This window comes from Gigantopelta aegis, chromosome 6, assembly GCF_016097555.1.
Source record: "Gigantopelta aegis isolate Gae_Host chromosome 6, Gae_host_genome, whole genome shotgun sequence".
NCBI lineage: Eukaryota > Metazoa > Mollusca > Gastropoda > Neomphalida > Peltospiridae > Gigantopelta > Gigantopelta aegis.
The window spans coordinates 36,864,962-36,880,685 of NC_054704.1; the positions used below are offsets into that span (position 1 = coordinate 36,864,962).

The 15,724-nt window shown below is 34.5% G+C and overlaps 2 protein-coding genes across 11 annotated transcripts in view; both read left to right on the forward strand.

The window, feature by feature from the left end:
- The first annotated feature begins 626 nt into the window (after window positions 1-626).
- Window positions 627-15,724, forward strand: part of LOC121375784 (CREB-binding protein-like) — a 49,584-nt gene continuing 34,486 nt past the window's right edge. For 8 of the 10 annotated variants that reach the window (XM_041503419.1, XM_041503422.1, XM_041503420.1 and 5 more), the window contains exons 1-4: window positions 627-1,330; window positions 3,534-4,264; window positions 5,249-5,407; window positions 5,992-6,211. In XM_041503419.1, the coding sequence (XP_041359353.1) occupies window positions 1,237-1,330; window positions 3,534-4,264; window positions 5,249-5,407; window positions 5,992-6,211 (1,204 nt within the window). In that variant the 5' untranslated portion in view covers window positions 627-1,236. The remainder of the gene's footprint in view (window positions 1,331-3,533; window positions 4,265-5,248; window positions 5,408-5,991; window positions 6,212-15,724) is intronic. The other 2 variants (XM_041503428.1, XM_041503427.1) reach the window with 2 other exon arrangements.
- LOC121375785 (piggyBac transposable element-derived protein 4-like) lies at window positions 13,266-14,791 on the forward strand. The gene has a single exon (XM_041503430.1). It carries the CDS (start codon window positions 13,454-13,456, stop codon window positions 14,480-14,482), a length of 1,029 nt encoding a protein of 342 aa, XP_041359364.1. The 5' UTR covers window positions 13,266-13,453; the 3' UTR covers window positions 14,483-14,791.

Genomic DNA, 15,724 nt, shown 5'->3' on the forward strand with positions numbered 1-15,724 from the left:
ATATATATATATATATATATATATATATATATATACATACATACATACATAATGGGTGACATTCAATGAATATATATGTATATATATATATATATATATATGTATATATATATATATATATATATATATATATATATATATATATATATATATATATATATATATATATATATATATATATATATATATATATATATATGTATATATATATATATATATATATATATATATATATATATATATATATATATATATATCCCTAGACATCTACGGAATAAATGTACATAAGTACATAAATGCATACATATACGTACATTATATATAATTTATGAGTTTGATTATAACGAGTTTTGATTGAGATAGTTTGGCTATTCAGTTTTGGTTTGACATTTCTAATAATTTGGTTATAACTGGGTTTAGAATATTTAATTATATTACTCTGATTATAATACTTTGCTCATTAATGTTGTATAGTAATTATTTAAAAAAAAAAAAAAAAAAAAAAAGTGTGTCAAATAATAAACAGCAATTAATGTTCTGTGTAACACGTATTCTGTGCGGAAAAGCCATTCCTGGAAATTTTCTGGACAGAGCTCGGAGCATTTGACGTCAGGGGTTCGAGGGTATTTTTATTACTGTCCCATAATTCATCTTTCCAGTTATTCCGAAGTCCTCCGCATCTCTTCGGTTTGGGATGTCCGTAAGTTCCTACCAATCATCTGCTGTCACGTGATTAGTTGAGCAAATGAAATGTATACAGTTTTGAATAATTAATATTCGGCACATTCCGGATTACTCGGAAGTGTTCGAGGCCTATGTGACAAGCGTAAAACTTTTCATCAACAGCCGCCATCTTAGGTATCGAAGATCCGATGGATCGACGAGTTTCAAACGATTAATTTCATTCTCTTTACATTTCTATCCATCTTCTAACCTGTACGGATATTCATAGACGTCTAAGGAATAATTTAAGCCCAGGGATGGTCATGTACGGGCCGAACTGGATCGTATTTTAGTATGAAAAGTTGCGCCGATTACGGCTTTGTACTGGCAATCATGGAGGCTTGGGCATTTCAGGGATTCCCTGTGTGTTGTTTGGATACGTGTATGCGCATCGTCATGATGTAGGTCTCATGCGGCAAATGTTGTCTTTGCTGAAGCACGTGAAGCCAACTGATCGCAGCTGAACAGTGAAGTAGGCTTGCATTTTTTTCTGTAAAGAAATTTTTACAAAACATGGCTGACCAGCTTGTGGATGGGGCCCCAGCGGCCAAACGACAGAGGAGAGATCTTGCATCGCCATCTCTTACGCCAGCAAGTGACAGTTCAGGTACACATTAACTTTATTATTAAATCTCGATCACTATGACTGTTATTTTCGATCAAATAGTGTTCGATGATGCTGAAGTTGCAGCCTTTTGTCTGTCAAAAAAAAATATATATAAAAACAACTACAATTTTTTTTTTAGACATAACTGTATGTGCAATTATATATTGGCTGATACGGTAAAATCGAGGTGCAATTGTTTTGTTGGTGTTGCTATGTTCTAATTTATCTTCTAATTTCAAGCACTTTTTTTCGATTTTCTATCTCAGTTTTACTCTTTATTAAAAAATGTTTTAACAAAAATAAATAAATCAGGAATGATGAAAAACAGCTTTAGTAATTAGGCCTATTAGCTGTTATTTTTTTTCTCCAACACACTTGAATTTTTATTGTAATTTAACATTTTGTTTTAGTTTAGCCAAAATTAAATTGAGCATAATATATTTGTGCACAGTTGCAACATTTTTCGTGAAATGGCTCATTATTATATGGTTATAAATTTAGGAAATAAATACATTGTATTTGTCCATTTGTAGATGTTAATACTGATTTTACTGTTGCAGATTGAGTTTTACTGGTGACGCAAAGCACATGTGATAAAACAAATATTTGTAACTAAATCAGCATTAATGTCTGCAAATGGTTAAGATACAACATGGTTATTCCCATACTAATTTAATAAAAAAAAAAAAAAAAAATTAAATCTGTAAATATGAATTTTTCGGAATGGATGCAGCGTTAACAAAATCCTAGTTACTGCGATCATGTTTCAAGTCTCTGTCTTTAAAACATAATTATATCGCAATCGGATTAAATAATAAATTTTTATGTTTAACCAGCCCACTGTGTTTTTGTTTTTTTAAACGAGTCCCTTAATGATTTTATCAGGCCCATATATCAAAATATCCTCATTTTTGTTTTGTAAATTTTAACCGGCCCTTTAGCTAAATAATTGACATGGACAGACTTTCCTAAGTTAATGTGCCACTTGCCAATTGCAAATTTTAAAAACAATTTTAATTTGGTGTAATAATTGATATTTTGATGGAAAATAGCTATATTCCTAGGTTTTTTTAAAGATAATTTGGTGAAATGTTCTAATCATGCAGAGCTAACCCTGCCGGTGTATTATCTGATGCTCCTAATTTTATTTTTGCATTTTATTTTGTGTTTTTTAACAATACTAACCATTATTGTCAATTTCACTTATTCAAAATACTCCTCACATCAGGTGCTCGATATATCAAAGATTCATAATTCGGCATAGTTTCCACTACTTACTTTGGAATTCCTGTCAACGTCACACAAACATTTATAAACAGCATTACATCATAAGAGTTAAGAAAGGATCAAAAGTACTCTTGGGGAATCCCCTAAATTTCTGACACTTTAATACTGGTTTTTCTGTCAAATTGATTTGATTAGCCAGTCAAATTTCACTGTGTATGCAGAGTGAAATACTTAAACTAGAATGAAAACATTTTATTAATTACAATTACTACATCAAATTAGCACAAGTTTAAATTTAAAAAATGGTATTTAATTTAAAATATCAACATATTATTTGATACCAGATTTTTTTATTTTAATATGCAGCTGGGATAATGCTAAAAACATTTAGTATCAGACACTGCACATTTCCCCCTTTTTATACATTGCATCCTGTACTTAAATATTGTAGATATTGGATTATAAGAAATGAAAACTGCAGTTTTCATCAAATCATTGTATAAAAAAAATTGATGGTTACAGGAAAATAATAAAAATGTCAATGAAATAAATATGTCATTGAATTTGATTGATATCATATGTATGAACTTTGTCAATAAATTGATGTTTTGTTTGATATAAAAAAATTTTTTTTTAATATTCCATGTATGTCGCACCTCACAAGACACTGCACCAATATATTTAAAGTAAGAATAGTTTATGAATTTTCTTTGCCAGACGCTTCGAATATTTGTAAATTATCAAATGGTATCTAATTCAAACTGAATCCACAATTGGATTTTATGTAATAAAAATTATTCATATAGCAACCTCAGAACAGAAAATTTGCAATATAACCTATTTATGAGATAAATTACCACCTAACCCACCAAAAACCCATAAATAATAAAAACGTCACACAGAATGTCAAACAGTCTTTATATCTTCTAAACTGAACTAGTGTAATTGATTTTTTTTTCTCTCTTTTTGTTTTCAGAATTCAGCTATGAGACTCTAGTTAACATTGCAAATGAACTTCCAGATGAACTGACAAGTACAAGTGATGGAAATCATAATGCACTCTGTGACCAGCCAACGTCAACCCATGACAGTACTGCACAAAATAACCAGCAATTGTCACATCTTTTATCTAGTTCAACACCACCATCAACAAATATTTCAATCACTAACAGTATTGCTAGTCCACAAAATCAAAATGCAACCCAAGGACGAAATGCAGGTCTTGTGCAGCAGCTTCCAGGCGGAGGCCTAAATGTTGTGAATAAAAGTTCACACATGAACATGTCCTCAGTGCTTGTTGGAAAGCAAGGCACTCTGAATCCACAGCATATGATGAACATTTCTGATACAAATCTAATAAACACTAGTGCTGCTTTCACCGTCACAAGTTCAGGGGGAACAAATTTGGGTGCTGTCTCAAGTTCAATGAACATGAAACCACTGACACCGCAGCAGCATATGATCCCTGGTGTGAATTTGAGCCAGCATAATCCCAATCAACCTTTGATGAATGGACCTTCGTATTCTCAAAGTGGTATAGGTCAGGCAAGAAATGTTCCATCGAACACTGTTGGGAACACAAATGCTATGCCTATGTCACAAGGAAATGTTATGGGACAATCAATTAATATATCCCAGTTAGCTGGACACCAGAATCTTGGGCATCCTGGAATAAATTCTGCTCAATCACATCAACAGATAGCCAAGGTATGTGCACATGACTGTTATTTTAGTTTCTTTAGCTTACAGTGACCAGGAATGTTTTGGTCTTATTCAAGTATGTTGGTTAATTAGCCTGCTTTAATATTAATTGCCTGTGTGTATTGGATAAGATACTTCAGTTTTCTTTAAAAAGTTTCTTTGTTGGTTTATTGAAAAAGATGCTTAGCTTTGCTTTCTAATGGCAACATTTTAAAAGCATAAATTGTGATGGTTATAGCATTGAGGCCTCTGATAATTAAACATTTGCAGAACTTAGGATTTAAACTGGATGCTAAAAATGAACAACAATTTGGTGAATTTGATAGAAAATCTAGCCAAATTCAAATAACATTCAGTTTAATAGAATTATTTAAAAAATATATATTCGTATACAAACAACAAACAATTTAACTTTTTGGCGAATTGGTAATGACATATTTGCCAAATTCAGCTTTAAATCACATTTGGCGATTTGGTGAACAACAGCGTAAATCCTGATAACCCATTTATGACTTTATATGCAAAAACAAATAGAGAAAAATTATATTTGTTAGCAACACATGAACGAAACAATAATTCTTTAAATTTTCATTCTCAACTTTATGTACTCATTGCAACTCTTTGTTGTGAAGTTGACAAAAAACATTTACAAGTCATTTATGATTATTCAGGGCTAGCTCTGGCACACGCCAATTTCGCCATTTGTGAATTTCAAAAACAATTAGCAAATTTTATTTTTTTATTTGGCAACTTAATTTCTTGAAATAACTGATATTTTGTTTAAAAAATAACTGGATTTCTGCAATTTAAAAAAAATTAACAGATTATTTGACAAAATTTTCTGCTCACCCAGAGCTAGCCATGTTATTGCACACTTTCAATGTTTGGGTCAAAACTTTATTTTGTAATTATTCTTTGCTTGTGGTGTTTGACTCCCTTGATATGTGATTTTGTATAGTATTTTAAACCTCATTTTGTTGTGTGTGGCAGTCTGTCCCGCAAGGTGGTGGTGGTGCTAGTGCATTCAACTTCTCTTCTGCTCCTGGTCCTGGTCATCCTCCTTCAACTGCTTCATTCACTACACCCCTTTCAACTGCAATGACGTCTATGACTTCTTCCCCTATGAATGCAGGCAGTACTATGACCAATGTAAGTGTATAGTTAATTTAGGTTTTCTTTTAACTTTGTGAATGGTAATTAGTGAGTTGTTTTTGTTTTGTTCACACTGGTGACCAACATTGTCATATTGGAGCATTACTTTTTTAATAGAATGATATTGTGCAAGAAATATAAGAATTGTGTATAAACTAAATATCATCTTGTTCAGTGCATATAAGATTTTCTCTGACATTTTTTATATATTATATCTACTTGGTTACAGAAATCTAATTATTCCTTGGGATTAATATTTAGTGTCAGTAACCCCAGACTCACACACTATGCTTACTCAGACATGAAAGTTCATGACTTGTAATATACTTATTTACGAGGAAATACATTCATGAAGAGAATACCAGTGAATTCTTTCTTTCTTTCTTTTTTTTGTACTCATTTCAGATGTGTTGTTCTTGTCCCAAAAAATTTCATATATTTTTTTAGTCTTTATTTTTATATCCTATAACGCACACATTATTAATTTTGAAACTTACTCTGCTTAAATAGTTGATAATAACAATTCTCCATTAAAGTTACAAAATACTGTTAGTAAAACTTTTGGGTTTTTTCCAATTCAGCCTGGACAACCAGTGCAGCCGGGAACGAGTCGCCCAGGAGCTGCTGATCCCGACAAGAGCAAGCTTATTCAACAGCAGCTTGTTCTACTGCTCCATGCCCATAAGTGTCAGAGGCGCGAGGCTACCAATGGAGAACAAGCTTGCAGCCTCCCATATTGCCGAACAATGAAAAATGTTTTGAATCACATGACTACTTGTAGTGCAGGAAAAGCATGTCAAGGTGGGTAAACCGTGTTACACATTTCCAATAGAACTGGAAAAGAATGTATGCAGTTATCCTGCAACCACCGTTTCTATTGACAAAATATGACAGGGCATAAAATTTGGCACGCACGATTTTGTCATTCGTCTGTCAAAACCAATATCAACATAAACAACGGATCGTTCGTGTAAAAGCTATAATCTTTTGTCAGAAAATCTTTTTAAAAAAAATATCACGGTTTTTGGAAGAAAATAAGGCTACTTTCCAGTGTAAGAAAAATACTGAAAAACCAGTGTCCACATCGTTCGTGTAAAAGCTTTAATCACTCGTTAGAAAATCCAAACAAAAGTGTGTTGGCTAGTATCATTAATGGAAATCCCTAACCTAGATGTACCTCGTATATGCTTGATGGTAATGTTCTATTTCTAACCAGCTTTTTCTCCATCGTTAACATCTCTATTTCTTTCATGACCACAGTCTACTTCTGTTAATATTAATAAAATGCTACCGGTGTAAGCTCGCCACCAACATATTTACAGTCCTGACGATATTAGGTGTTTGAAGCAAGTCACAGAACCTTTATGGGTAGTTTCTTAGAATATTATATTATATACCGATGCAATTTAATGACACTGATGAAAAGAAAACTTGTTAAACAAAATTATAGACAGGTGTTATAAAAATCTCGCACCACTTCAAGCCAATCAGAATAAGTCGACCGATTACAGATTCTCCGCCGAGTTCGACACTTGTACAGCTTCTTTCGGAATGAAGCATGTGTATTAATAGCGAACACTATGGCATTCTAGCAACTATTATACCTACTGCTAGTGTCGGACAAAATGACTGCTAATATTCAGTGTTTCTGCCAAAAAGAAATTTTTGGGTATGTCACTACAGTCAACAGGGGGTATAGGGAGCCTCCTCCAGAAAGAAAATGGGTTAAGTTTAAGGTTAGGGTTAAGAAAATCATTCAGTAATGATGAGAGTAATTAATTTTGTCAAAAGGTTAACTTTAAAAAAAAAATCTGCAAAATATTTTGGGTATGGCACCATACCCATTTTACCCTCTAGCAGAAACCCTGATATTAACTTTGTGACTGTTAAAGCATGCCAATACATAGCCTCATCTGGCTCACGCGAAGGTACCTGCAGAAACCGTTAGATTGATTTAGTTTAAAACAAATTTTGCCTGTCACAAGAGCATGCACCATGTATTACAAACATGCACAGCGATGCGCAGGATCTAGTGCCACCGTTAAAAGAAAATCATGTTCTCGTTACTATGACTAGTTCTTTGCAGAATCTAAACTGACGTTAATAAATTTTGCTTAAAGGTTTTAAAATGTTTGACAACTATCATCTACAGATCAATATTATACTTGTTTAAGTCTAAATTGAAATTGGTTAAATGTTTACAACAACAACAAAAAAATCTTCCCCAAAAGAGGTCAAAAAAGATTTCGACACAGGTCGATATTCGTGGGTAGGGCAAAAAACTAATTTTTATGTTCGTCTAAGCACACAAAAAGTATATTTTTGTATTTACAATAGGAGAAAAGCTATGAAACTCGCTCATCTTATTTGTATCTGAACTATAGAAGAAAATCGTTTGTGTTACAAACAATAAAATCACACAAACAATATATTGGTTGTCTGAAAAATTTTTTATGCCCTGTATGATGACGGATAAAGCAAAGACATATCCTGCTACTAGCTCATGTGACGTCCCACTCATAACCTACATTACAAAATCGCTCACTTGACCTCTAGGTCATCGTACAACATGGCTGAAATAATAGCTTTTCCGCATGCTTTTTATCTAACAGGATAAATCTAACAGCTAGTTAACCTTCTGACAACTGCATGGGCGAGATATAGCCTAGTGGTAAAGTGCTCAGTCGGTCTGGGATCGATCCTCGTCTGTGGGCCCAGTGCACCACGGCTGGTATATCAAAGGTCGTGGTATGTACTACCCTGTCTGTGGGATGGTGCATATAAAAGATCCATTGCTGCTAGTCGAAAAGAGTAGTCCATGAAGTGGTGACAGCAGGTTTCCTCTCTCAATATCTGTGTGGTCCTTAACCATATGTTTGACGCTATATAACCATAAATAAAATGTGTTGAGTGCATCGTTAAATAAAATATTTTCTTACTTCTGACTGCTGCAGGCGAGATATCTTGCCAGTCAACATACAGTGCATTCCTCAATTCATATTTTCTGCCGTTTTGCACACAACACTCACCGGAAATACTGGAAATACAAAACAGGAAACACTGACACTATGGCTGCTTTAGGTCTCCGTTTTTCAGTGGGAAATACACCTGACAACAATGGCAGCACATCATGGTAGTTTTCGGGAATCAATAGCTAATTTAATTGTTTTACCAACAACGAAAATTACCAAATATTGGGGTATGAATCGTAGTTCGTTTTAACCTTTAGACTACCAGATTAATTTTTGACAAAAACTGCTTTGAGTGGGTACAAGTTTACAATTTTTACTCACATATATTCACTCAAATGTTTTATGAATACATAAAATAAAGTTCATGTTTGAATCTGTAAGTATTATTTTTGTTGGTTTTCTAATTTTTATATGGATAATAGACTAAATACTGGACAGCTGGTCACGAATGCCAGTAAGTAAATGAGACTTTTTCAATGTTTGGCCTAATTTTAATCAACATTAACTGATCTAAAATTTCATAAAAAAGTAGAAAAATCCACAAAAATAATACTTACCGATTCAAATATGAACTTTATTTTATGTATTTATAAAATAATAATTGATCCAGTAGTCTAAAAGGTTGATTACGTCGGATATCTGATTATAAAATGCCTGAAATAAAACCATATTTACCCATTTTTATCAAGTGACTACTTCCAATTATAAAAACTGGCTATATCCTCCATGAAGAGAACCTATAGGATACCATCTCATGATATTGCAGCCTCCCTAGAACAAACGGTAAAGGCACTTTGATTTTATCCCTGAGGTCAATGGGTGTGACACATTGTCGTTAATTAGTATTGGAGGAAAACAGCATAGGACTCTTGTACAGCTTTTCCTGACATTACAGGAAAATGTCTGTGTCTGTCCCAAGTCTATGTCTGTCCACTGGCATCACAGATAAGAGCATGCAGGGGATAATATTTCAAAATCTGAGGTAACTGGAAGTCGGTTCACATGGTTTTTACCTAGGTAACCAATTGTTCGGTTACGTGAATTATATTTGCATAACCTGTGGATTAACTGATCGGTTACCTCAAACTTGTGTTGAAATTATATTTTAAATACATAATATTTAGTTCAAACATAAAGTAAAAACAAAATACAAAACAAAATACAAAACAAAACATTTTTATAAAACAGATTCTTTAACGCTTGCTAAAGTTAACTATTCTAAAAGGACTAAATATTGGCCCCTGACTACTGAAACAAAATAGATACACTTCCAGATTCCTTTTCTCGTTTTGCGTTGGCCAAGTTACTTTCACTTTAACAATGGTACCTCTATACTACAATGATGTTCCAACTGTTTGTTTTTTAAAGCTCATTATACTGTTTGTTTTTTAAAGCTCATTATTGCGATGTTAGTGTTTTTCAACTTTCGTGACACGTTTGAATTTTCAACATTTGTCAAATATTTTGTCTAATATATATTCCTTTAGAGATAAAATACCTGTAGATAATTTGGCCGTCTCCAGCAGGCCGTGCCCATTTAAAAAAAAACCCATTTGGCTTGACTTTATACTGAGCATTTAGTTTAGACTGGTCGCAGGTTACAATTGTTGCAATATAACGTTCTCTACTGGTTTGCTGCACATCAGGTATCTAAAAATCAGTCCAAAAACATTTGTCGGAATACTAGTCAATTTAGGTTCTTGAAATTACAATGCTCAACTGTATAATAAACTAAAGTTTGCAAGTTTTAATTTCCGAATGTCTACAGGTCACGACAGAACTGATTTGCGGTTTGCGTAAATTTAATTTTGCGTAATCGACACATGAATAGAACAGCGATTTGCATGAAACATTGTGGCCTGGCATGTATCAGCTTCAAAGATTAGTCAATTCTTCTTTATGACAGGACAAACAAAAACACTGAGATGGACCAGGCAAAGAAGGTACTCTTTGCCAAAGTGAGGCAGCTAGATCATATAGCTCGCACAAAAGGTGCTCTTACAACATATACTAAGAGCTAGGACTGCATACCAAGCAGGTCATATTTGAATACAATCACTGGTAGCTAAACAACGGCTACTATACTAGGGCCTCCACGAGTCCAAAATACTCAAGGGTGAAACTCGACCTGGACCAGAGTACACGACACAGATGATTATGAGACTAAGGAATGAAGTAAAATAGCATTATGCATCTTAATTCCAGTACTGAACATGGACGCCAAATCATGCCATTTATAATACTATAATTCACACATTCAACTTTTTTTTTTTTTTATAATTCATAGCCCTGTAATGTAATTGGCAGCAAGCACATTGATACAATTACATAAAAATATAATTAAATGAGTGTGCGCATCCTTGCACAGGTACCTGAGTCCTGTAAATGGACTTGAGTCTTGGTAGACTGTCCATACTCGAGTACTCATGGAGACCCTAAACCAAACTCGTGATTGGGAGTAGACAAGGACTCCAGTTAGGAGATACCGGCGTCGTGGTAGGCCATCGGTCTACAGGTTGGTAGGTACTGTGTTCGGATCCCAGTCGAGGCATGGGATTTTTAATCCAGATACCGACTCCAAACCCTGAGTGAGTGCTCCGCAAGGCTGAATGGGTAGGTGTAAACCACTTGCACTGACCGGTGATCCATAACTGGTTAACAAAGGCCATGGTTTGTGCTATTCTGCCTGTGGGAAGCGCAAATAAAAGATCCCTTGCTGCTAATCGAAAAGAGTAGCCCATGTAGTGGCGACAGCAGGTTTCCTCTCAAAATCTGGGTGGTCCTTAACCATATGTCTGACGCCATATAACTGTAAATAAAATGTGTTGAGTGAGTCGTTAAATAAAACATATCTTTCTTTCTTTCCAATTAGGAGATGACCATATGGAGTTTTTAGCTTTCCTGGTGTTATTGTCTATTTGATCCCGGAAAAAGAATGTAATTAACCAATCACAACATAGAACACACTCGCAGTCAGTTTACAATGATCTATAGATTCCATTCTAGACAGAACTTTCAGAAGCAGCCAGTACATTTATGGATTTGATTAGATGTGGTCGTGTCAAAAGAAAATTTCATTGCATACAATTTCAGCGCAACTACAATCACAAATGAAGTGTGGGTCTGACGCAACAAAAAAAGTAACTTGTATTTGACATGTCTTTGAATTTGCCAAAATTATCTGAAGTATTAAGTTTTTAGGTATATACAGAAATGTGTAGCGCACAGGTAATCTATGATCACTAGAACAAGAGAACTAAGTTTTCTACAAGGAATTTTTTATTAATGGGTAACTGACGTAACACTAAAAGTAACTGACGCAACAGTTGCGAATCATAAAAACATAATAAAACATTTGTCTTTGGCAACTGGTTCATCTAAATTGTAAGAAATACATAAATCTTAAAGGGAATTAAAAAAAAACTAACAATAGGGGCATGTTCAGGGTGGTGGGTTGAGGGGTCAACCCCCACATTTCCCAAACCTATCCCTGCTCAAAGCAAATTATTATTATTATTTTAATATGAATATACATGCATTTGTCATGATGAATTTTACTTGTAGAATGCGATAAATTGCATTTTAGGACATATGGTTCTCACAATTTTTCGACACACACACACACACACACACACACACAATAACTTGGGCAGTTGCATCCTTGATGCCAGCCAGTCTAAACCCCCACTCCCTTCAAAATGTTTTGCACACATGCCTCAGCAATGAGACAGCAGTTTACATTTACATGTTTATCTTGATTCGAAGTGTAATGATTTGGGTTTTTTTTGCAGTTTCCAAGTATATATACTGCATTCACTTTCTTATGATATGACTGAACTGAACCAAATATTTCGTAAGAAATCGATGGGAATAAGGCAGATATTGTAAATAACCCATATTCTTTCTTTAAAATCTGGGTTTTTTTATTCTCAGCATGCTGTTCTGTCTCATTTTTTTTTTCTTGCTCCATTTTTCACTATTCTCTGTTCTTTTTCCTCTCCAACCTCTTTCTGTCTTCGTTCAAATGTGCTTTATTCTAATTCATTTTCTAGGTTGCTGTCTTGGGAGGTATTCTACTAAAAACATCAGCAACTTGGGATATTTTTAGGAGTAGTAATCAATTTATCAAATGAAAGGACATTTGCTATTTAGAACTATTAACTCATTACCACATAGAACCGTGTTTTGACGTATGGTACATTTCTCCATGGAAACGTCTTTTGACGTGTAAGCACATTTCCATGTAGACGTCTTTTGACGAGTACGGAAAAAACCGATTATAACTTCGTAAATATTCGGTAAGAAACCGACGTATTTTTCCGAAGTTCAAGTTCAAGGTCTGATGAAAATTTCCCACAAGCCATGTCGTGACTGTTTATAAATAAAAACAAGTTATATCCGGTTTTTAACAACACGTGTAGCAAAATTTTAAAAAATGTCGACCATGGAAGAAAACAGTGAAGAGAGCGATGGAGAGTCATTATTTGAGGGTTTTGATGAGAGTGAAGTAGGGGATGATATTTCTGACATTGATGTTGGAAATATATCAGTAAGTGATGTTGAATCAAGTGACGATGAACTGTCCGACGACGCTGATGACGGTGACCTGAACTGGACCGATCAATTTTGACGACACTTTCGTGGTGAACGATTTTCGTGAAGAAACTGGACCTCAACTGCCTGAAGATTTTGATGTAAATACTGCTTCGCCGTTAGACTATTTTTACATGTTATTTCCTTTGACATTATTTGCTAATATTGTTGACCACACAAACAAGTACGCAATTTGGAAAATGGCCCAATCCGGCGAAAATGACCCAAAATGGATAGCTACCACCGTTGAAGAAATGGCCGCGTATATCGGACTAAACATCTTTATGGGGATCGATTCCAAGCCACATTACAACATGTACTGGTCAACAGATGAATTTATTGGAAATGCTGGTTTCAAAAAAACAATGACGTGCAATCGTTATGAAAAACTAACGCAGTATTTTCATGTGGCAGACCGACAAAGTGAACCAGAACGCAATCTCCAAACTATGACCGGCTATTCAAAATTAAACCCATCATGAACACTGTCAAAGAAACATTTTTTAAGTCGTACAAACCACACGGGGAGATGGCTATTGATGAGGGAATGATCAAATTTGCTGGAAGAAACTCCATGAAACAGTACATGCCAGCCAAACCAGTGAAACGAGGAGTGAAAGTGTGGATGAGATGTGAATCCAAAACCTCGTACCTCACAAAGTTTAATTTTTACATGGGCAAATCAGACAAGACATACGAAAATGGCCTGGGACACGGAGTTGTAACTGAACTAACTGATGATCTACGAGGAAAACATCACCATGTATATTTTAACAACTTCTTCACCAGTGTCAAACTACTGAAAGATCTATTGAAAGACGGCATATATTCTTGTGGAACTGTTCGACAAAACCGACGACACTTTCCGGATGAAATGCAACGTGGAGACAGCAAAATTGTGCAGTCGGCTTCAAAGAGAAACATTACAGCTGTTATTTGGCAAGACAAGAAGCAAGTGAGTATGCTGAGTAGCTTGAGTCCTCCACAAGACATCCTAGAAGCAAGCAGGAGGATTGGAAACAACCGGGTGCAGCTCAACCAGCCACATTCTGTACACAGCTACAACAAGTACATGAACGGCGTCGACAAACACGACCAGTATCGCCTGAAGTATGATGTGTCGAGGGAGAGCAAACGGTGGTGGAAGTACTTGTTCTTCTTTCTGGTGAACTGTGCTATTGTGAATGCATATATCCTGTACAGTTTGTCATCAAAGAGAAGAACCCAGCACAAGCAATTCACGCACTTGGACTTCCGGAGGGAGCTTGCCAGGGCCCTGGTTGGAGGCTTCACTTCAAGAAAGAGAAGTGCCATGTGTGACATTCAGGACATTCCCGTTGCTAATGCAAATGTGAGATTGCATTGCAACACACACATGGGCAAAGCACGCAGGTGCAAAGTTCACAGCAAAAGTGGAAAGCGCAAAGAAACTGTTTATGGGTGTGAATTGTGTGGGGTTCATTTGTGTAAGGAGGGGTGCCATGCAAAATTCCATAACACTCAGTGACATTCACAGGACAAAATTCAAGTGGAACACTTCAAACTTGTAAATAGAACATAACTTTTTTTTATTATAGTTCTTTTTCATACAGTGGAACACTTTTTATTGTTTTGTGACTTTCTATTGTGATTTTTGCCTGAAACATATAATAACCAAATATGACAATGTAAGTAACATTTTAAAAATATTCATCCTTTTCTCTACATTAGCTGTTATTTTTTTTTTCTTTCTAGGATGTATATATAAAAAGTTATAACTAATTTCCTTTGTTGTGTGGTGTTATTTGCTAATTGGCAAATTGTCTTATGGAGATGCTGCCTGCAGGGCCTAAGTAGGTCATGGTGCTTAGCAGCCAGCAGACAATAGGGCTCTATGTGGTAATGAGTTGAATAATATATTTTCAAAAATTATTATTATTATTTTATTTATCTTAAGTTATATGCCCAAAAAACATTACTACAACCAAATAACTTCATTTATAGGTAAAAAAATAATTAATATTACAAAATTAATTTCAGGTGACCAACAGTTAATTGCGTGAAATCACATTTTGAATTTGAGTTGCAATTGCACAATGACCAAGGATTGGCTGTTTTGTTGAATAACTGATACAAACTGTTTATGTACTTTACAATTTCAGCTAAGAATTCATGGGAAGCCACTGGCACTAAGGTGTAATGTTGATTTATTTTTCTAAGTTAATTATGAAAGATTATGTATGAAATCATCTAATGTATAGTTATTTATCATAAATAAATGTAAAAATAGCAAAATAAGTAACTTGCCACTACATGTGTGAAACTGCAATTTTAAATTTGTGTTACTGGTAATTATTATTGAACATTATAGATACTGTTTACAATAAAAGGTGCTGTACATATATAAATCTAAGCTAATGAAACAATGTCTACCTCTGACATCACAAGCAATACAATATATCTACTGAAACATTCTATGTGCATCTGATATCAAATGCTATACAATATATATCTTGAAGTATAAGGGTATATGCATTGATGCTTGTGAAACTGCTATCATCTACATACATGTATCTATTTAAAAACAGTGTTAAAGCCGCACACCCTAGTTCCATCCAGCGAAAATAAATTATAATTTGGTTAATCTACAAACCTGTAACACACTTAGATCACGTTTTTATCAAATGGAGTGAAAAAGCAGGTTTTATATCGATAAATACCATGGGAATTCCCATGTCCCAATTGCTTGAAATAATTTTGAAAGTTAGTA

Excerpts from the sequence above, each read along its gene's own strand:
- LOC121375785 (XM_041503430.1), top strand. The coding sequence starts at position 13,454 with ATGAACACTGTCAAAGAAACATTTTTTAAGTCGTACAAACCACACGGG.